This window comes from Ovis aries, chromosome 3 (assembly GCF_016772045.2).
Source record: "Ovis aries strain OAR_USU_Benz2616 breed Rambouillet chromosome 3, ARS-UI_Ramb_v3.0, whole genome shotgun sequence".
Lineage (NCBI taxonomy): Eukaryota > Metazoa > Chordata > Mammalia > Artiodactyla > Bovidae > Ovis > Ovis aries.
In genome coordinates, this window is record NC_056056.1 from 69,085,541 (window position 1) to 69,108,391 (window position 22,851).

At 41.6% G+C, this 22,851-nt stretch overlaps 1 protein-coding gene across 11 annotated transcripts in view; it reads right to left on the reverse strand.

Moving 5' to 3' along the window:
* Window positions 1-22,851, reverse strand: part of EML6 (EMAP like 6) — a 324,086-nt gene that overhangs the window by 45,600 nt on the left and 255,635 nt on the right. For all 11 annotated transcript variants that reach the window (XM_060412191.1, XM_060412190.1, XM_012171476.4 and 8 more), the window contains 5 exons: window positions 22,651-22,792; window positions 19,579-19,731; window positions 19,285-19,416; window positions 11,441-11,529; window positions 6,796-6,972 (listed from right to left, as the gene is read on the reverse strand). In XM_060412191.1, coding sequence (XP_060268174.1) covers window positions 6,796-6,972; window positions 11,441-11,529; window positions 19,285-19,416; window positions 19,579-19,731; window positions 22,651-22,792 — 693 coding nt within the window. The remainder of the gene's footprint in view (window positions 1-6,795; window positions 6,973-11,440; window positions 11,530-19,284; window positions 19,417-19,578; window positions 19,732-22,650; window positions 22,793-22,851) is intronic.

Consider the following 22,851-nt stretch of genomic DNA (forward strand, 5'->3'; position numbering starts at 1 on the left):
GTGCCAGCCAATTTGACTCCTGGTGTGGGCTCTCGCCCCGGCTTGTGGACCCCTTATATGAGCACGGAGAAACTTTCTATCTAGCCTTTCCTCCTCAGCGTGTGTGTGCATGGGGAGAGTGAGTGAGCTCATTGGTGTCTCTTCTTCTAAGGACACTAATCTTATCGGATCAGAGACTCACATTTATGACTTCATTTAACCTTAATTATTTCTGTAAATGCCCTCTCTACACATCTTGTCACATTGGATGTTAGGGTTTTAACATAGGAAATTTAGTGGGGACAAAAACATTCAGTCCGTAACAGATGAAGTGTGGCCAACACACCCAGAGCATTGTAGGAGTGTGACTATACATCTAGAAATGTTCTCCAGCTTGGGTCCACAAAATTGGGAAGGAAAGAGTACCAGGAAAATCAGACGAGAAAAAAAAAAAAAAAAAAAGGAGAGAAGTGATACCATCAAAGTGGTTTATATTTGACTGCTTTTCAAATGCTTTTAAATTATGAAACTTCTTCTTCAATCAAATCTTACACAGTAGAACTCAAGAATAAAAAGATAAATAATTCAATTTAAAATAGTGGACAAAGATTTATACAAACACTTCACAAATGGCTAATAAGCAAATGAAAAATGCTTAGCACGATTACTCACCAGGGAAACATAAGTTACAAACACAATAATATCTTAACACTATCTACTCTTCAAGACAGCTAAATTTTATAAGTCTGACAACGTCAAATTGGCAACTAGAAACCTGACGTTTTTGGTGAGAACATAAAATGATACAACCGTTTTGGAAAAAGATCCGGCAGTTTCTTAAAAAGATAAACACACATTTCCCCCAATAACACAGAAATTCCACTCCCACATATTTACTTAAAAGAAAGAAAAAAAAAATATGTCCACATAGATTTGTCCAAAAATGTTCACTGCAACTTCATTATAACCAAACACAGGAAAAGCATGTGTCTACTGATGGCTGGGTGGATAAACAAACTTTGCTATATCCACACAATGGAATTCTAGTCAGCTATAAAAAGGAAAGGACTGGATTACTGAGAGTCGGACATGACTTAGTGACTAAAACAACAACATTGTTACTCACAACATGAAGAAATCTCAGAAACATTACCTGAGTGAAAGAAGCCAGAAATAATATGGTTCCTAATTGATCATTTGATTTATACAAAGTTCTGAAACAGGGAAAACTAATCTATGGTAACAAAAACAAAAAACAACATTGGAATAGTTTTTTCATCTGAGAGTGGAGTGGGGGTGGAGAGTGCCCCAGAATTTAGCATAGGGGGACTTCCTGGGATGATGATACTGTTCTATATTTTGATAGGTGTTTGGATTAAAAGATGCTTGGTCCTTGGAAGAAAAGTTATGGCCAACCTAGACAGCATATTGAAAAGCAGAGACATTACTTTGCCAACAAAGGTCCATCTAGTTAAGGCTATGGTTTTTCCAGTAGTCATGTATGGATGTGAGAGTTGGACTATAAAGAAAGCTGAGCACCGAAGAGAAGACTCTTGAGAGTCCCTTGGACTGCAAGGAGATCCAACCAGTCCATCCTAAAGGAAATCAGACCTGAATATTTATTGGAAAGACTGATGCTGAAGCTGAAACTCCAATACTTTGGCCACATGATGCGAAGAACTGACTCATTTGAAAAGACCCTGATGCTGGGAAAGATTGAAGGTGGCAGGAGAAGGGGACGACAGAGGATGAGATGGTTGGATGGCATCACCAACTCAATGGACATGAGTTTGAGTAAACTCTGGGAGTTGGTGATAGACAGGGAGGCCCGGTGTGCTGCGGTTCATGGGGTCGCAAAGAGTTGGACACAACTGAGCGAATGAACTGAGATGACTGACTGACTTGGATAATTCAGATGTATGTGTTTGTCAAAGTTCATCAAAAGGAACCTTAAAATTGGTACATCTCAACTATACATAAAATTTACTTTAAAAAAAAAAACTTAAAAAATGAACTCTAGTTAATGATAGGCAAATTGAAAGAATTAGGAGTAAATGGCACCCTACTCTAGTACTCTTGCCTGGAAAATCCCATGGATGGAGGAGCCTGGTGGGCTGCAGTCCATGGGGTCGCTACGAGTCGGACACGACTGAGTGACTTCCCTTCCACTTTTCACTTTCATGCATTGGAGAAGGAAATGGCAACCCACTCCAGTGTTCTTGCCTAGAGAATCCCGGGGACAGAGGAGCCTGGTGGGCTTCTGTCTATGGGGTCGCACAGAGTCAGACACAACTGAAGTGACTTAGCAGCAGCAGCAGCAGCATCCTGATGTCAACAATTTACTTCGAATCACAAAATCTAAGTGGTGGGTTTCTAGGAGTTCACTCTATCATTCTTTCAGCTTTCCTGTATGTTTGAAATTTTTCACAACAAAATCTTGGGGAAAATCTTACACAGAAGCTCAGTGTATAAAAGGCAAAAACACAGAGTGTCTCTGGAGAAGGAGGGGAACCCCAGTGCCCCTCCAGTTGCCCCCCCACCCTTGTTTCCTGGGGGTTGTCCCTAAGGAGCCTTCCAGAACTCCAGGAGTTGGAGGAACACACCTCAAAATTACTACAGGAGACAGCCTTCCTGGTCACACTAGGGATGTGGGTGATGAGCTCCCAAGATGAACAATAAATCTGGCTCAGGAGCCCAATTCAATAGTATCATGAGGATATCAGGTATCTAAACACCTGCCCAGACCTCAGTCCACTAAAACCAGGATAGCACTAACTTGACTTGTCCTGCTGGCAGTCTCATTTCAAAAAATGTAGAAGTAGCAAGGAAAACTGCTACACAGAACTGAACTCTTATCAAATAGAAAGGGCTGGTAGGTGGCAGTAACGTGGTGAATCACTGGGAGAACGCTACCAAGTGGCTTCTCGATGGTCAATGAAAGGAGCACAAGCCATACTCAGAAGTGTACATTAGAAAAGGCTCCCCAAAATGATAATCTGAGGAGACATTAACAAATGAAGAAGGAAAGAAGGCATCTAAAGAAACCAAAGTGGCTGAAGAGGGAGTTGATGTATTCAGGTTTTAAACGTAAAAGTAACAGAAGCAGGAGCAAATAACCAGGGATGAACACAAAAATATTCTACAGACAACTGTAGTACAGTTTCAGGAATGCAAAAATAAAAAGCCAAGATTTTAAAGATATATTTAGGGCTAGAAGAAAAAGAGAAAATTTAGGAACACGGCTTACATCAGATGGCTTAATATGAACAGCGAGCGGATTTAATGATCGCCTCTAATAAAGGGGATGCTTCTCAAACCAGAGAGGTCCAAACAGAGCTCATGTCCTTGAGTGTAGACACCTTCAAATGTAATTAGAGTAATAAGGTCAGTAATGGTTAAGAGTTTGGAAGTTAAGAGTATGCAGTTCAGGAAGCAACAGTTAGAACTGGACATGGAACAACACACTGGTTTCAAATAGGAAAAGGAGTACATCAAGGCTATACATTGTCACCCTGCTTATTTAACTTCTATGCAGAGTACATCATGAGAAACGCTGACTGGAAGAAGCACAAGCTGGAATCAAGATTGCCAGGAGAAATATCAATCACCTCAGATATGCAGATGACACCACCCTTATGGCAGAAAGTGAAGAGGAGCTAAAAGCCTCTTGATGAAAGTGAAAGTGGAGAGTGAAAAAGTTGGCTCAAAGTTCAACATTCAGAAAAAGAAGATCATGGCATCTGGTGCCATTACTTCATGGGAAATAGATGGGGAAACAGTGGAAACAGTGTCAGACTTTATTTTTTTGTGCTCCAAAATCACTGCAGATGGTGACTGTGGCCGTGAAATTAAAAGACACTTACTCCTTGGAAGAAAAGTTATGACCAACCTGGATAGCATATTCAAAAGCAGAGACATTACTTTGCCAACAAAAGTCCGTCTAACCAAGGCTATGGTTTTTCCTGTGGTCATGTATGGATGTGAGAGTTGGACTGTGAAGAAGGCTGAGTGCCGAAGAATTGATGCTTTTGAACTGTGGTGTTGGAGAAGACTCTGGAGAGTCCCTTGGACTGCAAGGAGATCCAACCAGTCCATTCTGAAGGAGATCAGCCCTGGGATTTCTTTGGAAGGAATGATGCTAAAGCTGAAGCTCCAGTACTTTGGCCACCTCATGTGAAGAGTTGACTCATTGGAAAAGACTCTGATGCTGGGAGGGATTGGGGGCAGGAGGAGAAGGGGACAACAGAGGATGAGATGGCTGGATGGCATCACTGACTCGATGGATGTGAGTCTGAGTGAACTCCAGGAGTTGGTGATGGACAGGGAGGCCCGGTGTGCTGCGATTCATGGGGTCGCAACAAGTTGGACATGACTGAGTGACTGAACTGAACTGAATGGTTAAGAGTTTGGAAGCCAGAAGTGGCATCCAAAAAAAAAAAAAAAAAAGTTCCCAGATCCAAAAGGGAAAACACGTAGACTCTGGCACATACTGACTCATGAGTTGATGCAATGCCTGGAAGATTCTAGGGTGAATTATTACACAGAAGGTTGATAAGCACTTGGAAAAGTAATGATGACTAGGCAACAACAGGGGTTCACAGTGAACTAACTGCACATCTTTTATTGGTTGGTTTGTTTAGGAGAGATTAAAAATACCAGAGACATAATCTGGCTTTCAGCAAGATATTTGCTAAGTTTTAACGATATCTTATCAGACTAGAGATAGAAATATGAGTTCCATGATGGCGTGGTCAGACAGATTCAAATGCCTGTTACTAATATGTGTGTATTAAGTAACAGAATGCCAAATTGAATGGGGTCTCTCGGTGGTGGTATTTGGTTGTTCTAGTCTTTTTTTTTTTTCTTTCTATGAATTGTAACTCACACTCCTGAAATCAGAGAACGATGTGATGCTGAAAGGGAAAGTAAATAAATACTTTGGAAAGGGATTTCAAAGATGTTGATAGGTTGAAACATAAACAAGAGATGTTTGTGTGGGAAAATAAACAAAATCAATCTTATTTGGTACAAATACAAAGCTGTGTACTTGGATTTTAGAAGATCAGTTGTGTACTCAGATTTTAGAAGATCAGTTGTGTAAATCCAAGAAGGGGGATAACCTTACCATTTGGGGGAATAATATCTATGATTCAATTGTTCCGTATGCAGCCAAACGAGCTGATGCCGTCTTTGTTTGATTAAACACAAAAATAAAGTCAAAACAAGAAGAGTCCTACTGAGATGAACCCTGAGCTGATCAGACTGCATCTGAAGCACTTTGTTGTTTTTTTTTTAATTTTTATTTTATATTGGAGTTCAGTTGATAACAATGTTGTGTTAGTTTTAGGTGCATAGCCACTATGGAGAACAATATGGAGGTTCCTTAAGGAACTAAAAATAGAGCTACATATGATTCAGCAACCCCACTCCTTGGCATATATCCAAAGAAAAATATGGTTTGAAAGGATGCGTGCACCCCAGTGTTCACTGAAGCACTATTTACAATAGCAAAGACATGGAAACAAGTTAAATGTCCATCAACAGATGATGGATAAAGAAGCTGTGGCTCATATATACAATGGCATTTTACTCAGCCATTGCAGAGAATGAAATAATGCCATTTGCAGCAACCTGGATGGACCTGAATTTGGTCCTAGAGGAGTTACTTTGAAATGGAATTGAAATGGATAAGGGAGATTAAGAGTTAGAAAATAAATGAGTCATGAGGATGAAATGAGCAGAGTGGGAATATAGTCAATAATAACATAATATCTGAACTAACACAGCTTTGTAAGTCAACTATACTTCAAAACAAACAAGTAAATAAACTCTTGGAAAAAGAGACCAATTTGTAGTAATCAGAAGTGAAGGGTGTGGGGGGACTAGATAAAGGCAGTCAAAAGGTACAACTTCCAGTTAGAAGATAAGTAAATATCAAGAGATGCAATATTATGCTAATTCTTCTGTACATTATAATGAAAGTTGTTAATAGAATAAATCCCAAGAGTTCTCATCACAAGAAAAAACAGTTCTTTTTCTGTTGTTTTGTCGCTGTTTAGATGATAGATGTTCACTAAACTTATGGCGATAATCATTCATAAGGTATGTAAGTCAAATCATTAAGTACACCTTAAACTTATACAGTGCTGCATGTCAGTTACATCTCAATAAAACTGAAAGAAGAAACAACACAAAATTTAATGGAATTGATAAACCAGAGGAAGAGACAGCTAGACACCTTGTTACTGAAGGAACTGGATGTTTAGACTGGAGAAAATGAGACTTCAGGGGCTCAAATACGATCTTCCCACACATGAAGGCTGTCAGAAGACTGGACTATATTCAACAACAATTCAGAAGGTAGAACTTTGGCTAAAGGAAAACAAAAATCAGCTCTATCTAGTGCGAAGCATTTTAACAATGGAGTGGTTTAAAAATGCATTGCGCTACCTTGTGCAGTAGTGAGTTCTTCATCTCTAGATGTAGGCTAGTGAAAGTGCCAGCCCAAGCTGTAAAGAAAATTCTTACTTTGCAGTTCGTGAGATGTTGGATTTGATGTCCACTGACAGACTTTCAGGGAAAAATTCTACACCACGAGACTCTGACTCAAACTAGTACACCTAAGGTCACCAAGGTTTCTACGGGCATAAACAACCATGGTGTAGACAACTGTGCAACTGCAAATGTGGATAACTGTAGATGACAATGTCGGTTGCTTACTCCTTTGATATTTAAAAATCCACTTAGATACAATAGATAGATTTGGGGTTATTATTTGAAACTAAGCAAATACATATAGTAAACATGCAACATTACCTTGACAGGATATGAGAAAAGCTTAATGAAACCAAAATCATCTCCTGTGGCTAAGAGGGAGCAGTCTTTGGTGAGGCTGGCAGCATTGACATCAGTCACGTCGCTGTGCACTGGCCAGATGCCCTCACAGGTGGGCCCCAGCACACAGGTCCACGTGTCCCACTCTATCTTCTCAATCTTGAAAAGAAGGAAAGTTCATGTATTTCGTACAACCCAGAGATCTTTTTGTTTTGTTTAAAAGAAACAGATTGAGGTTGAATAGTTCTAAATGATGACTTTGTTAACACTGGGTATTTTGTATGCTGCAGTGCCTAAAATTCTCAGCTGCATTTTTAAAGTGGCATATATATTGTTTCAATAAATCAATACTGTAGTCAAGCCTCCATATATGCTCCCCTAGATAAAATGAACACATTTGAATTGTGGACACCTGACAATAACAAAGGTTCTTAATTCTCACCTAGATATTTATCATTGTATGTGCCATAAGCTGGGGCTTCCCTGGTGGCTCAGATAGTAAAGAATCTGCCTGCAATGTGGGAGACCCAGGGTCGATCCCTGGGCTGAGAAGATCCCCTGCAGAAAGGAATGGCTACCCACTGCAGTATTCTTGCCTAGAGAATTCCATGGACAAAGGAGCCTGGCAGGCTACAGCCCATGGGGTTGCAAAGAGTCATGAAATTGAAAGACATGAAACTGTGTAATTAAAAGTCATGAAATTAAAAGACCCTTGCACCTCGAAAGGAAAGCCATGACAAACCTAGACAGAGCATTAAAAAGCAAAGACATCACTTTGCTGACAAGGTCTATATAGTCAAAGACATAGTTTTTCCAGTAGTCACATATGGAGGTGAGAGTTGGACCATAAGAAAGGCTGAGTGCTGAAGAATTGATGCTTTTGAACTGTGGTGCTGGAGAAGTCTCTTGAGAGTCCCTTGGACAGTAAGGATATCAAACCAGTCAATCCTAAAGGAAATCAGTCCTGAATATTCATTTGAAGGACTGATGCTGAAGCTCCAATACATTGACCACTTGATGCGAAGAACTAACTCATTAGAAAAGACCCTGATGCTGGGAAAGACTGGCAGCAAAAGGAGAAGAGGGTGACAGAGGATGAGATGGTTGGATGGTATCACCGACTCAATAGATGTAAGTCTGAGCAAACTCTGGGAGATACTGAAGGGCAGGGAAGGCTGGTGTGCTGGAGTCCGTGGGGTCACAAAGAGTCAGACATGACTTAGCAACTGAACAAACATCAAAATGCCATCAGGGTTTCTCAGCATCAACTCTATTGACATTCCAGGCTAGATAATTATGTGTGTTCAGGGGCTGTCCTGCCTGTTCAGCAGCATCCCTGTCCTCTACTCACTGGATCCCAGTAGCACACCACCTCAGGTTGTCCCCAGACATTGTCAGATATCCGTGGGAGAGAGGGCAAATTGACCTCAACTGAGAACCACTGAGCTAGATTGATCAATGGGGCTGATCATCTAGCAAAGTATTTTAAAAAGGCACAGGACAGAACTTTTTAAAGGACTGCTTCCTTGGAGGAAAGAGCAATAAGATTCTGCAGCTAGCTTAGTATTCTTTATGCTCTAGAAAGACCATCTTAAAAACTGGAAGAGATGGATGTTCATACTCTATTGCATGAATATATGTTTTATCCTTTAAAACTGCTTTATCTGAAATTCATGGACAGGAAGATTCGCAATTCAAACATTTTAATTCTGACAAAATCAAGACTTTTCTTTCCTTTTTTAAAAAGAAAACAATAACAGTACCACCACCACTGTGGATTAGACTTTCCCAGGGGAATATGATTTTACTTACTTTCATTCAAGACCTACTAGTGTACCTTATCAGTACAGTTTCTATGCACAAGCACTTTGAAGCACTGTTTAAAAGCTATAAAAACTCATTAGAGACCTGTAGCTAAAATGAAAGGCCAGATTGCTCTCTGTGGATCTGGCAGCTGCTTGGCACGTTGTTAATGTACCTCACCACCCATTTCTGTAGTTTTCCGCTTGGCACCACTGCCTGGGAGGGAAATGACAAGATGCAGCTAGGATTTGAGTCACAATGTGAGGAGGTGCTATACATATTTTAGTCACTCAAATTTCTCATTTAATATTCTGTGTTTCTTCTGGACACATGCAGGATTGGAACCAAAAAATGGCGGTTTACCCAGTGCGTTTGGGTGCTCAAGCAAGGCCGCAGACTGAGGTGATGTGAGGTGGTTCCCCCATAACTACCTCAGTCTTCTGAGCTGCAAGTGGAATCTCCCCAACTCCTTATGACATCCCCAACTGACCTTCACAGGAAGAGAAGCAGGGAACCCCCCACTCTGGTTCCAGAAATGGGCTTCTGGTCACTGACTCCCTTATAGATATGAGATTTCATTTCTGACACCCTCCTTGGGTGGCACCTTTCCTGGACTCATTATACAGGGAGGAATGGGGGTAAGCTGGTCTTGCTCACTCTATAGTCACCCCAACAGAACTCCCTTGGCCAGATCTGAACACCATGCTATCTGGGGGAGGCATATGTCTAACTTGTTAGAAGCTATAGAAACTGCATTTAATTAAAATGGAGCATTAAAGAATGTATATATATATATGTGTAACATAGAGTTACATAATATGAGTCACTTTGCGCTGTATAGCAGAAACTAACACAACACTGTCAATCAATTATACTTCAATAAAATAAATTTAAAAAAGAATGATCCCTGTAACCAACAAAACCCAAAACAGGTAAATAAACTTGTTAAACACCCTGGAATTTAGAAAGAAGGAGAGCCCTCCAAGGGTGTCTCCCATAGCACCTTGCCCCAGGCAGGTATGTCATTATCATCACTGCTTTGCAGAGGAGGTAACTGGAGCCCAGTGAGAAGTGAGTCATTTAAACCCCAGTCAGTTTAGCAAGCAGAGAGGAAGTCAAGCTCTAAGGAGTTGGGCTCCTGGGATAGAGCTGCCTTAACTGCACCATGCTGCATTGGATGTATATAAACGGACATTTTAATAGCTGTCATAGTTAAAAATTTGCTGGGTAAGCTTTGTGTTAGTTTGACCATGACTATTTCTTTTAAAAAAATCTTTTTTGCAAAGGAAAATTTCAAAATCCTTCATACTTAATTGAGGGGCCTGACAATATTGCTAAGTAAAAGGATGAGCTACTTCTGGAGGTATTTTTTAATCTAAAATTGCTCATCTGTTCCAAGTTGACCTCATCCTTCCTCCACCACGTGGTTCTGCCGAATCTTATTTTAGTAAACTTATTTGAGGGACTAGAACTGGAAGGGAAAATACAGATAAAGTGATGCAAAATGACGCTGCGTGGTCTAGGCTGTGGAGTGACACACAGACCCCTCTAGGCAGGGACCAAAGCTCCGTGGTCCTTTTACTTTCTTAGAGCCTTAATTTCCCTGTCTGTGAAAAGAGACTGACAACTATCACACACCAGCCTGATTCATAGTAGGTAAACCACTCTCTGAGGATTGGAATACAGGTATACAAAGTGCCTGGAACAGTGCACAGATATTCAGTGAAGGAATGGCATGCTTCAAAGTATCCCTTACTCAAGGCTATTAAAGTTTCCACATATAAAAAGGTTAAAATATAGATTGATCAAAGGTAAATAGACTGGAGTTTGGGAGTGAGATTAATCGATCCATTAACAATTTCCATTAATACAGTGCCATCTTCTGTAACCACTTGGGTGTCTCACGTACTGCACATATATTTCCTTTAGAAGCAATTAAAATATTATGAATGAACAGAAGTCCAGAAGTACATTAGAATACTGGGATAGTTTACATTGCTAGCTAACTGAAGCTAGAGAGCGGAAGATACCTGTCCCTTGGTGGCATACCCTTGACTCTTTTTCCTCTAAAGAAGCAATATTTCCTTTTTTTTCATCAAAGGTTACTTAGTAAATAAATGAGTTAGAATGTCTCCTGGGACTAAAAGGACATCCTTAGCGCTCCATCAGGCAATGGCCTTTGTGGCCAACAGGGCTTACTACATGGAAGCACTGTACAGACTGACAGACTAAAGCAGCCAAGCCTTTAGGAAGAGATTTCAGGAGGGTGTTAGTTCACGGATTCAAAAATTTTGTCTAGGATTTGATTTCAGCAATTAAAAAATGATGTATGTGGATAGAAGCATGAGGAAAATATGGGAAAAGGCAACAGCTTGCTACATTAGGATGGTCAGATTGTGGATGGTTTTGTTTTGAAAAATAATTTCTCTTATTGTTGCAAAAGATATTGTTTACTATTGCAAACAGTAACCACTGAGAAAGCATGTTTCAGAATTTTAAGTTCCTAACAAGCTTTGCACAAAATGACAGAACATGTGAAACAGGAAAAGTAACATGTAGCATTCAAATTGTTAGCTCAGTCATTGTCTTCCGGCAGAGAAAAATTAAGTAGAACACCAATTAGAGATTGCTATGTCAGTGGCACAGTAAATCCATACCTCCTCAGAAAGTAGGAAACCAGGGTAAGCAGTCAGATTTAAGAAATGGTCAAGCCTGAAAGACATACAACTATAACTCATTTTAGTGAATAGTAATGATAGGTTTTACTTAAATGCACATAGTAAATCATGAACTATTTTTTAAAAGCTTTGTGTGTGATTGTTACCTCGGAAGGTCTTATTATATGCCGTTTGCCTCTTGGAGCTTCAAAGAAGAGTTGTTCTTTGGCACCTGAATTAACTTGCAGTAATTTTCCTGTTACGATAGAATAAAGCAGGAGACAGTTAAAGTCTGCATTTATCTTTTAGTGATAAAATGAACATGATTGCAACCATTTGATATTTTCATTCATTTTAATCAAAGTCTCATAATTTGAGTAAATATATGCTGAATGATCCAGGATGTAGGTAAAGACAATTACATGGCAGGGTGGAAACTCCAAAGCTATGACTTTTAAACATATGAACTTCATAAAACCTTACCTTGAACATCCTTCAAAAAGAGAAGAATCGAGTTGCTACTTTACTCTGTTGCACTGGCTATTTTCCCAAAGCCAAACAACATCTAACTTATGCTCTTTCCCCCTGTTGCTTCCTAGCACAGAAACCTAGTAAAAGCAAACTGCTTTGGCAAGAATTATGACACCAGAAGCAAAGACACTGTAAGAGTTTGTGTTTACTAAGGTATAAATTCCAGATTTGCCATTTCACATTTAGAAACAGGAAGACAAGGACATATAAAACAAACTGTAAATGCTCATTCCATTCTCCCCTTCCGTTTATACTTGAAAATTTGTGAAGAAATCCAAGACTTTTCCCAAAACAAAATGTTGAGCAAAAATAGTCTTTTGGTCTGATGTGTAAAATCTTGGATTTTAATCTTGGATTCATTTCAATTAATGTTGAAAAGATTAGATTTCTTAATTCTCTTCCTACCACATCAATGATCCTTTATGACTTGAAACTTTAAATGACCCAAACGATATACTTTTGAGTATTTTTTCAGCATTTTTTTAAACGATGGAAAATCTCAAACACATATGGAAGTAATGGTATAAAAAAAACCCGTAGAGAGCCAATGTCCAACCTCAATGGTTATTACCACATGGCTGGCCCTGTTTCAGGAATCTCCACTCATTCTCTCACCCCAGATTACTTCGAAGCAAATATCAGCTATCCTAACATTTTATCTGCAAGCAATTTAGTGTATATACACACATACCAGCATGTCCTCGCCCCCTCTTTCTTCCATAGCTCTTTTATATCTAGTAGTTTTGAAATGTCCTTCCTGGAAAAATGAATACCAAACTAAGAACTCTCTGATTTATACCATGTTCTTTAATGTTTAAGTGGGTAGCACTTAGATCTAAAATCTAGCTTGGCTAACTTTCAGGAGTTGCAGGTCTGTTTCTAAGTGACTAATTAAAAACAAGGTTCTCTCATTTCATAACTGAAACCTGAATCATTTCCAATTTGCTGAGTTATAACATGGTGACATGGGGGATTTGCCTTTGCTGTGAGGAGCAAGTAAATTTGAAAGCGTTTTCTCTGAAATGGGCCCATTTTCCTGACTTACTAGCTGAACATACACAAAGTGAGAAAAGAAAAAGAGAGTTAAATCAGCTTTGGCTATTTAGCATTATAAGAAAATGAGTAATCAATATTTTCCCAATGAACTAGATATATCTGCAAAGTGACTTCTAGAATTCTTAAGAGTGACTGCAAATAACAAAGGATGTGGGAACAGGATTAAAAGACTCAACGGAAACATTCTTAGAATAGACATAATTTCCTGACAATTCACTTTACACTATTGTTTCAAAGATCATACTTTCTAAAACAGACCACAAACTATTAGAACAGCTCAGTGAAGTACTTTGTGACTGCAGGAATGTTTTTAAAAGCCACTTTGGCAAGCACCATATACTTGTGGCTATCTCCCAAGCCCACACCCCGTCCCTGAGAACTGCCCTCCACCCTGGACTGGGCCCCTGCGGTCACATCTGCACTCTGGAGGTGGACATTGACCCAGGAGTGACCACACTGGGCAATCAAATTCCCTCTCCTGGGAGACTGGAACCTTAGGCTGAATCAGCGGATGCCTTGCTGGGAGGAGATGGATGTGGCCTTTGGGACTAGGGGTGACATTTGGGGCCATAGAGAGTGGGCCCTGTGCGAACAAATGAGGGAAAGCCTGCCTGTGCAAAGAGGGGCCACATGCAGGCACCAGACCCAGGAGAGCAGTGGAGATGGGCCCTTCAGAGCAGGAGAGGCGGGGAGAGGGGCACTCCCTGGTTGGGTTCCAGGCATTTTCTGATTCATTTCTAAAGCCAGTTTCTCAGGAGATGCTGCTTCCTGTTCTTAGATTCTATGAGATATCCCTATCTTTCCAATAAAGTCATTCCTTATCCTTATTTTTTAATTTAAGCTGGCTTGAGTGGGTTTCTGAAACCAAGGATATAAAGAAATTTTTAAAAAATCAATTATTGTGTTAGGAAGGTGGCATTATGGGTGTGTTTTTCTCCTCAAATTTTCATTACTGCCGTTATTCAACTGTCTTTTTTTTTTAAGCATAGAGGAACTATTTAGGTCACCACTCTTTTTCCCACTGCCTGCTATTCTGTAATATATAACCATGGAAATACTCTGAGGATGGGAGCAGAAGCAAAGGGCAAAAATTCTGTATAATCCAGGTATAATTTGCCCCTGAATAACAGTAACTCTATTCTTTTAGAATCCTCACTTTTTAAATAAAATTCACTAGAAATGTCTATATACACAGAATAAGAGAATTGAAAAAGACAGCTGTCCTCATTACGATGCAGGTACAGTATATCACATACTGCTGGGGCCTAGAGCTTTATAACCCACAGAGCGATTCATACACATCACCCCAGTATCTATATAACCTACAACTTAGAACAATTCCACTGCCCAGGCTCATTCTCCAAAGACATACAGATGGTTAACAAACACACGAAAAGATGCTCAACATCACTCATTATCAGAGAAATGCAAATCAAAACCACAATGAGGTACCATTTCACGCCTGTCAGAATGGCTGCTATCTAAAAGTCTGCAAGCAATAAATGCTGGAGAGGGTGTGGAGAAAAGGGAACCCTCTTACACTGTTGATGAGAATGCAAACTAGTATAGCCACTATGGAGAACAGTGTGGAGATTCCTTAAAAAACTGGAAATAGAACTGCCTTATGACCCAGCAATCCCACTGCTGGGTATACACACCGAGGAAACCAGAACTGAAAGAGACACATGTACCCCAGTGTTCATCACAGCACTGTTTATAATAGCCAGGACATGGAAGCAACCTAGATGTCCATCAGCAGATAAGAAAGCTGTGGTACAGATACACAATGGAGTATTACTCAGCTATTAAAAAGAATACATTTGAATCAGTTCTAATGAGGTGGATGAAACTGGAGCCTATGATACAGAGTGAAGTAAGCCAGAAAGAAAAACACCAATACAGTATACTAATGCATATATATGGAATTTAGAAAGATGGCAACAATAACCCTGTATGCGAGACAGCAAAAGAGACACAGATGTATAGAAGTGTTTTGGACTCTGTGGGAGAGGGCAAGGGTGGGATGATTTGGGAGAATGGCATTGAACCATGTAAATTATCACATGTGAAACGAATCGGCAGTCCAGGTTCAATGCATGATACAGGATGCTTGGGGCTGGTGCACTGGGATGACCCAGAGGGATGGGATGGGGAGGGAGGTGGGAGGGGGTTCAGAATGGGGAACACATGTACATCCGTGGCAGATTCATGTCAATGTATGGCAAAATCAATACAATATTGTAAAGTAATTAGCCTCCAATTAAAATAAATAAATTTATATTTTAAAAAAAGAACAGTTCCAAAATTGGTGCTAAGTATACCAAACGTATCAGGCTATTTGCAATGAAAACGGGAATCAGATGTCCTATTACAGCTTAAACTGTTCATTGGTTAACGATCTTACAGTCCCAGTGTTTATGGAAATGAACTAACATCCACTAGAAAATACTCTTCCATGTTTTCTCTCCATATATATTTTTTCTTTCTTAGGCATTCTGTGCAGAGGTAGCTGATGTTCCTGCAAAACCCCGATGTGCTTTTTGGTTTTCCTGGGACCTGTGGTTGCCATGGACACGGAAGGCTGCGGAGGCTGAAGGCTGAGCTGTTCCGCCCCTGACGAGCCAGCTGGCTCCAGCAAATGCGTTCACTATTTTTGACAAGATCAAAGGAACGAAACAGACCCCTGCTCCTAAATTCTGCTCTCTACTCCCTGCAGGCCCTCCAGGCCCTGCGTGAAGAGCCAGGCTGATCCTGAGGCACTCTGGCACAGGTTGAAGGCACTGGGGTATCAGGAGCAGAAGAATATTGATATGACACAGGTCTCATGGCAACAAAACTGGAGTTAAACCAGGGACGCTTCATGGGCACACTTGTTCCTATTCTCCAGATGGTATAACTCCTCCCTAAAAATCAAAAATATTCTGTTCTCCCTCTCAGGCCACAGAAACCATTTGGTCTGATCCTCTTAGCTGACTGAAGGGGCCACTTAGGATGAGAGGTAAAGTGGCTTTTTAAAGGTCTTGGCCTCCGTTCTCTCACTGCGTTTTCGATCACCCTGAGTGTTGGCTGGATCGCAGATCTAGCTTTGGGCAAAATTACAGAAATAGTGAGGTTTGCCTCTCTCCCTGCGAAGTGATGGCTCTACATCGACGGCCTTCATATAGACCTCCGCCTGGCCTCTCTGTGGTGGCAGCTCGTGGTTCCTGGGCAAGGGCTTGTTCTTTCCACCTAGGGTTTATTCCTCTTTATATTCCTACATCTGACACAGGGCCTACAATGCATTTGAAGAATAAAAAAATAAAAACCTTCCCCAAGTGTAAATACAGCTGCAATGTCCCATATCATAGCCATTTAGGATAGCTACTGACAAAAACAAACAGAACCCAGAAAATAACAACTGTTGGTGAGGATGAGGAGCAGTTGAAACTCTTGTGTACTGTTGATGGGAATGTAAAATGGTATAGCTGCTGTGGAAGATAGTATGGAGGTTTCCCAAAAAATTAAAAATGGAATTTTATCCAGAAATTCCACTTCTGGGCATATATTCAAAAGAACTATATACCCCGATCATAGCTATATTATTCACAATAACCGAAAACTGTAAGCAACTCAAATATCCACTGATCGATGAATGGATAAACAAAATGTGGTATGTACACATAATGGAATATTCAGTCAGGTCAGTTGCTCAGTCATGTCTGACTCTTTGCGACCCCATGCACCAGAGCACTCCAGGCTTCCTTGTCCATCACCAACTCCCAGAGCTTGCTCAAATTCATGTCCATTGACTTGGTGATGCCATGCAATCTCTCATCCTCTGTCGTCCCCTTCTCCTCTCGCTCTCAATCATTTCCAGCATCAATGGAATATTATTCAACTTAAAAAGGAAAGTAATTCTGACACACGTTACAACACGGAGGAATCTTCAGGACATTAGGCTAAGTGAAATAAGCCAGTCATAAAAAGACAGACACTGTATGACTCCACTTATATGAAGTACCTAGAATAGTGAAATTAATAGAGACATGAAGTGGAATGGTGCTTGCCAGGGGCTGGGGGAGGGAGTAAGGGGAATTATTATTTAATGGGTACAGGGTTTCAGTTTAATAAGATGAAAAGATGGATGAGAGGTGAGATGGCTGGTGGTAATATCTGCACAACAATGTGAACGTATTTAACACCCCTGAACTGTACACTTAAAATGGTTAAGACAGCAAATTTTATGTTATGTGTATTTTATCACAAGTAAAAATAATTTTAAAGTAATCTCCTCAATCAAAACATATTCTTCCTATGCCCCATTTTCTCTTGGTTCTTCACTCCATAAAACGTAAGTAACAATTGGTTTTAACTCCCTAACGGTCACTGTAGTGGTGGGATTCACATACTGTGTCAGGCGGGGTCTGTGTGTGTTGGGTTCTAAATATGACTCATCACACTCTGGTCTTCATATGCATAAAGATGGCCCTCAGTGTTCTAAACCTTTCTCACAACAGGGCACAGCCAGAGATGTTAGCCAGAAATCAAACAGGATGAAATCCTTGTTTTCATTTTTTTAAAAAGCAAACAATAAAAGAGGCTATCAAAGAAGGGGTTGAGAAGCGGCTGCTTACACTCACCCCTCACCTCCTGGGCCTCACTGGTTCCTAGATGCCTCCCAGGCCCGTGTCCTGCCTATTTCCACACACCAGCCCAAGTCCCTGGCACTGTGTCTGCCTGGCCCTGACGTGAAAGTGAGCGGGACTTATCTGATCCCCTTTGCCCTTGTTGGGACTTGAACCTCTCACAATGAATGGCACGCATGCCTTCCTTGCTCTGTGTAAAACGCCTGCAGGTTGTAATGCTGATTAAGTCCAAATTCCAGCTCAGTACGTATAGCTACAAGGAAATTCCTGCTCAGCAGAAGGGTCAGTCTACCACCACTCCTTAAACAAGTGCATGAAATACACTGGCATCTCTAAAATAAGCTGTTTTTGGTTGAGACCCTTGTCATCTCTTTGTCTTGGTTTATTTCACTTGTTTCCCATCTCCAGACTTGCTCACCCTTCCCACGATGGTAGGGAAAGCCCCACTCTAATCTGGCAGAGTTACCTAATGCTTACGGGATAAAGTTCAGGGTTAAACTTCCTAGCATGACCTAATAGTTTCTTTCCTTGCTGTCTCGGCCTCGCGGCTTCCCCTGCCTTTCTCGCCCTCAGCCACTCAGCATTACTGTTTCTTAATCCCCCTGTTCTTCCAGCCTCCACATGGTAGCACAACCTGTTCCTTCCCAGCCTGGAACGCCGGTCTCAGACATCACCATCTGTTGAACTTCTACTCATCTTTCAAGACCCATCTCAAAGGTCACTCCTTCTATGAAGGCTCCATGGATTCCCCTGGGAGCTCTTTCCTCAGAGATGCTGCTTTCCACCACATGGACTAAATTTTCTTCGCTGAAAGCTGGAACCTGCCCATTATAAAATGCCTGCCCTGGACTCTAACATCAGCCAAGTCCCTGGGGTGGGTTTTCAAAGTGATCCACCCTAGAGCGCCCCAGGTGCTTACTGCTGGCTCGGGCACTCTGAGCCCCTGCTCACCACTTCCCTTGTGACCCTCTGGTCTGTGCTCCGGTGTGGTTCAGGTACCAGCCTGTTCCCGCACTCAGTGATAAACACTGCAGAGAGTAGGAATCACATCTCACTCCCTTCTGGACCTTCCACATTTTCTGGCTTCAGACTTTTTTACATGGCAAGAGCTAGATCTGCTGCATAAGTAAACAGAGAAATCTCCATGGCATCTGTGGGTATGACCTGGAGGAGGGAGGGGATAGGTTGGGAGTTTTGCGAGAAATCAGAGAAACTCTAGGTGAGCTGAATATAGCTTCCTACCTCCACTGGAGGATGAAAATGACTTGAAACTCCTTGGGCAGTTCTCTGGTAGACAGAAAATTGGTAGGAAAAGGGAAAGCATTAAGGAGGAGATACAAGGCAAGGACATAGTGTGCCAGACCCAGAGGTGAAGGCGGCTTGCTATGGTAACAGAAGGCATCATATATTTTCAACAGTCTTAAAACTCAATGGCTGAGTTAATAATTACAGTAGTGGTAGTGATAGTAGTAACAATAATAAAAAGGTGGAAAAATACTAAAAATTTTAACAACTTATTGACCAGAGATATAGTAATACGTCTTTTGTTACCCGAACATCATTGACCAGAGATGTTTCAATCTTCACCTACAGGACAAACCGCTGGCCACAGGCAGTAACTTCTGCAAAAATCCCCCAGTTAATAATGTGTTAACAGCAGCTACTTCTGGGTTGTAAAATTATAGTCGTTTATGTTGTAAGTTTCTCTTTAAACTACCATTTGCTCTTGGAAATAATATATGAATGGACATGACTTTTAAAAACTGAAATTATATTTTAAAAGCCACAGCATACTTTACCTCTAGAGTCCCAGTCAATGTGTGTAATATAACTAGAGGCACCTTTACAGATGCCAACCCTTTTGCTTGTCAGGACGTTGTAAATATCCACAAAGTTATCATGGGATGCCACGGCAAGGTATTTTCCTGTATCTATGAAGAAAAATCAGTGGTTAACAGTGAAATATTTCATGTGGGAATTTACTTCCAGGAACTGAGCATTTTAAAATGGGTTAGAGGTTAAGGAAATAGTTAAAAAGAATCCACTCTTGCAACTTTTTGTCCCAACATATTTTCACAAGTTTTTGCTGTCACCTTTTGAAAATTTAATATCAGAGATCATTTCTTTTCTGTGATGGAAGGAGACCATGTCTTCGACAGTGTCAGCATTTACAACCAGGAAACTCCCATCATTCAAGCCAACTGCTAAGGCTTTCCCATCTGGGGAGAAGGCACAGCATCTTCCACCTACAAAAGAATTCACAAACAGCACTGTTATGATCCGTGACTTTGCCACCAAACAAATGAAGAGGGGGGAAATGTACCTATAGTCATGGACCTGTGACTATGTCTTTAACACTGCTGGTGAGAACTAAAACTTCATAATTTAAAACATTTACCACCAAACCCAAAGACAATAATCATTAATATTAAAAATAAGCTTTCCATCTGTCTGTGGTTTATCCATTCATTTTTTCATATATGAAGACCTGGAGTTTTCAAGTGACAAGCAGAGTGAAGCAGGAAAAGGAATAAAGGATTAATAAAACTAGTATTTCTTCTTCCAAGATGTGATACTTAAGAATGGGACAAAATTTCCAGAAACTATTTTTTTTATACCATGCTTTACACACAAAATTTGCTTTGGAGCACCTTGTTGCTCTACTTTTAGTCTCTCTAATCTCTGAGCCGTGGATTGTAATGCATAATTCTAGAGGTGGAAGATTTTATTCCCGTCTCTTCTGTCATGGGAAGAATGAAGTACGGACATTCTCTCCAAAGGTATCTGCAAAACTAACCAATACTGGGCTGAGGGGACTACATGATGAATGCTTTCTAACGCTTTGCAGGGTCATGGGAGGCACTTCTGAACGCGGAATACGGAGTATGTTAAATAGGAATCCTACTTAAGGATACGCCCCCTCCTTGGCCATGTTTTTATTGTCAAGATATTGGTGAGCACAGCCCCAGGATGGGTTGGTCATGCAGCCTTGGGCTAGGACATTCCAAACTGAGTTTCCACCCCTCCCTCCCCAACCACTGTTTCCAACAGGCTGAAAAGCCACATTCACACCAGTAACTTTAAATGGGCTCATCTAAAGTCCACCTTCCTTCTTTTCTTCATCCATTCACTTTGCAGTTATTTACCTACTGTGAATCAGGCATTGTGCTAGTGCTGAAAGAACAGAAAGACCAGCCTGCCCTTGAGGAGAGTCACCAAGCTTAGGTCAAGCATAAAGATTTATTGCACAAACCAGGACACCCGAGAGCGAAAGGGAGAGCTATTAATAATTACACCAGGACACCAGCTATAAACTGAGTTGAATGGCCATCCTATCTCAGAGGTGTTGGTAGTTGTTCTTTTGAACTCATTTTTAACCTGGTGAATAAAGTCCATTGGCTGATATTCAAGGTACTCACAGTGAGTACCTGGTCTGTTATTTTCCCTGGTGTAAATGAGTAGCCTGATTATTCACCTCTGTGGTAGATAAGAGCATGAGCTTTGGAGTCAGACTCGGGTTTGAATCCTGGCTCCCTCCACCACTTATGAAGACCCAGAAGTCGAGTGTAAAGTGCGTCCATATGGTGGAGGGAGCCAGCGGCACGCAGTGGCCACAGGTGTGCCCTCTGAAGCCACACTCCTGGGTCTGAATTCAGACCCATCACTTACTAGCTGCAACTGGGCAAACGACTAAAGTGCTCTGCGCCTCGGTTTCCTAATTTCTAAGTGGAAACAATAGAGGCCTTACTCACCAGGTTCTCGTGAAAACCACAGGCGAAGTGCTAGCGCAGCTACTGGCTCAGCAGTGTCAGCCACTGTCATTATCATCACCACCGTCTTCACACCTTTTCTCACTTGATCCCCCTAGACTTGTCTCCCCATGTCCATCGATAAAAGTACCCAGCACAGTCTAGGGGCCAGGCCCCAATCTTATCCTTTCCTGTCTTAACTTTCACAAATCCTTTGAGCCTCGGCTCTCATTTTCCCCAGTGGGGCTGTCCCTGGCAGTGGGCCTTACCCTGAGCCTCCGTGACGCCTTGTTTGTGCCAGAGATCTTCTGTTTGTCTGTTCTCACCCACTCTCCACCCTGCTCTGTGTCTGGAGCTGGCCTGCATGGACTCTACCAACAGGCTCCCTCGCCCCCGGGCTTCTGATGCGTTTGGTCAGGGGGAGCATGAGGGAGGGTACTCAGCAGGAGGCTGCAGGGAGGGTACAGGGAAGAATGGATAGAGGGTAGGGAGGCTGGGGCACGTTCTCCCCTGGTTGCCTCCCTGCGGGGTCCCTGGCTGCCTCCCTGCGGGGTCCCTGGCTGCCTCCCTGCGGGGTCACCGCTTGCTGGCTGAGCCTCTGGGCTGGATGGTTGCTGCCTCCTGCCAGGCTGCCATCTCACACAGCTCTCACTCTCCTCTGTTCATCCTCTTGTCCTTTCAGGCCCAGGCTGGCAGTGGTTACCAGCTACTACTAGTTGCATTCTACTGCACTAGCCCTGGTCATTTCCCTACATCCTGCCTGCCCCTTCATAAAGAGTCTAGTTTTGAGACTCTTCAAATTACCCAATTTAAATGGACCAGCTGTTGCTGGGATTCTGTTCAAGTCTTGTCCATCTCTGACACTAGAGATGTGACTGTTCATCCTGGGATCCCCAGTGTCTGATACATAGAAGTTGCTCAATAAATGTTCGCTGAATTTCTACTTCTTGGTATAACTCTTGGTTCTCATGCATATAGGTGTTTAATACATGTTTATCTGTTTCTTGTAGTTAACTATTATTTTTAAACCAAGTTTCCTTTTTCAGTAATAAAATCAGTTCTGGAGACTGTCGGATATAAAGATAAACACCATTCTTTACAAGCTGATGAGTTTCAACTGACTCCCACAATTCAGATGAGAAGAGGAAGGACATATTGCCCCCAGGTGGCAAATGTCTATGCAGTGCAAGGAAATAAAGAATAGAGCTGGGCACGGATGCATCAGGCCAGCCTTCTGGAACCATCCTCCATGTGATTAGCTATATCTGTAGCAACAAACACTAAGTCCCCGTTTCCAAGCATATCTGGGAGCACATAATAGGCACACACAGTAAATATTAGTTGAATGAATGGGTGAATGAATCCAATACTTGTGGTCGTAAACACTTTCACAGATGTGTAAGGTGACATACGCACCTTTTTTGAGTTTCCTCACTGCCAGCATACGGTGCTGGGAGGATAATTCCCAGATCCGGAGGGTTTTATCATCGCTCACTGTTGCACAGATGGGCAGGAGGGGGTGAGCTGCCAGGCCCCACACTTCTCCTTCCATGTGCCCCTGTGAGGAAGGAAATGGGGCAACAAAAATCAGTTCAGTGCTTCTCAGCGAGCCCTTTC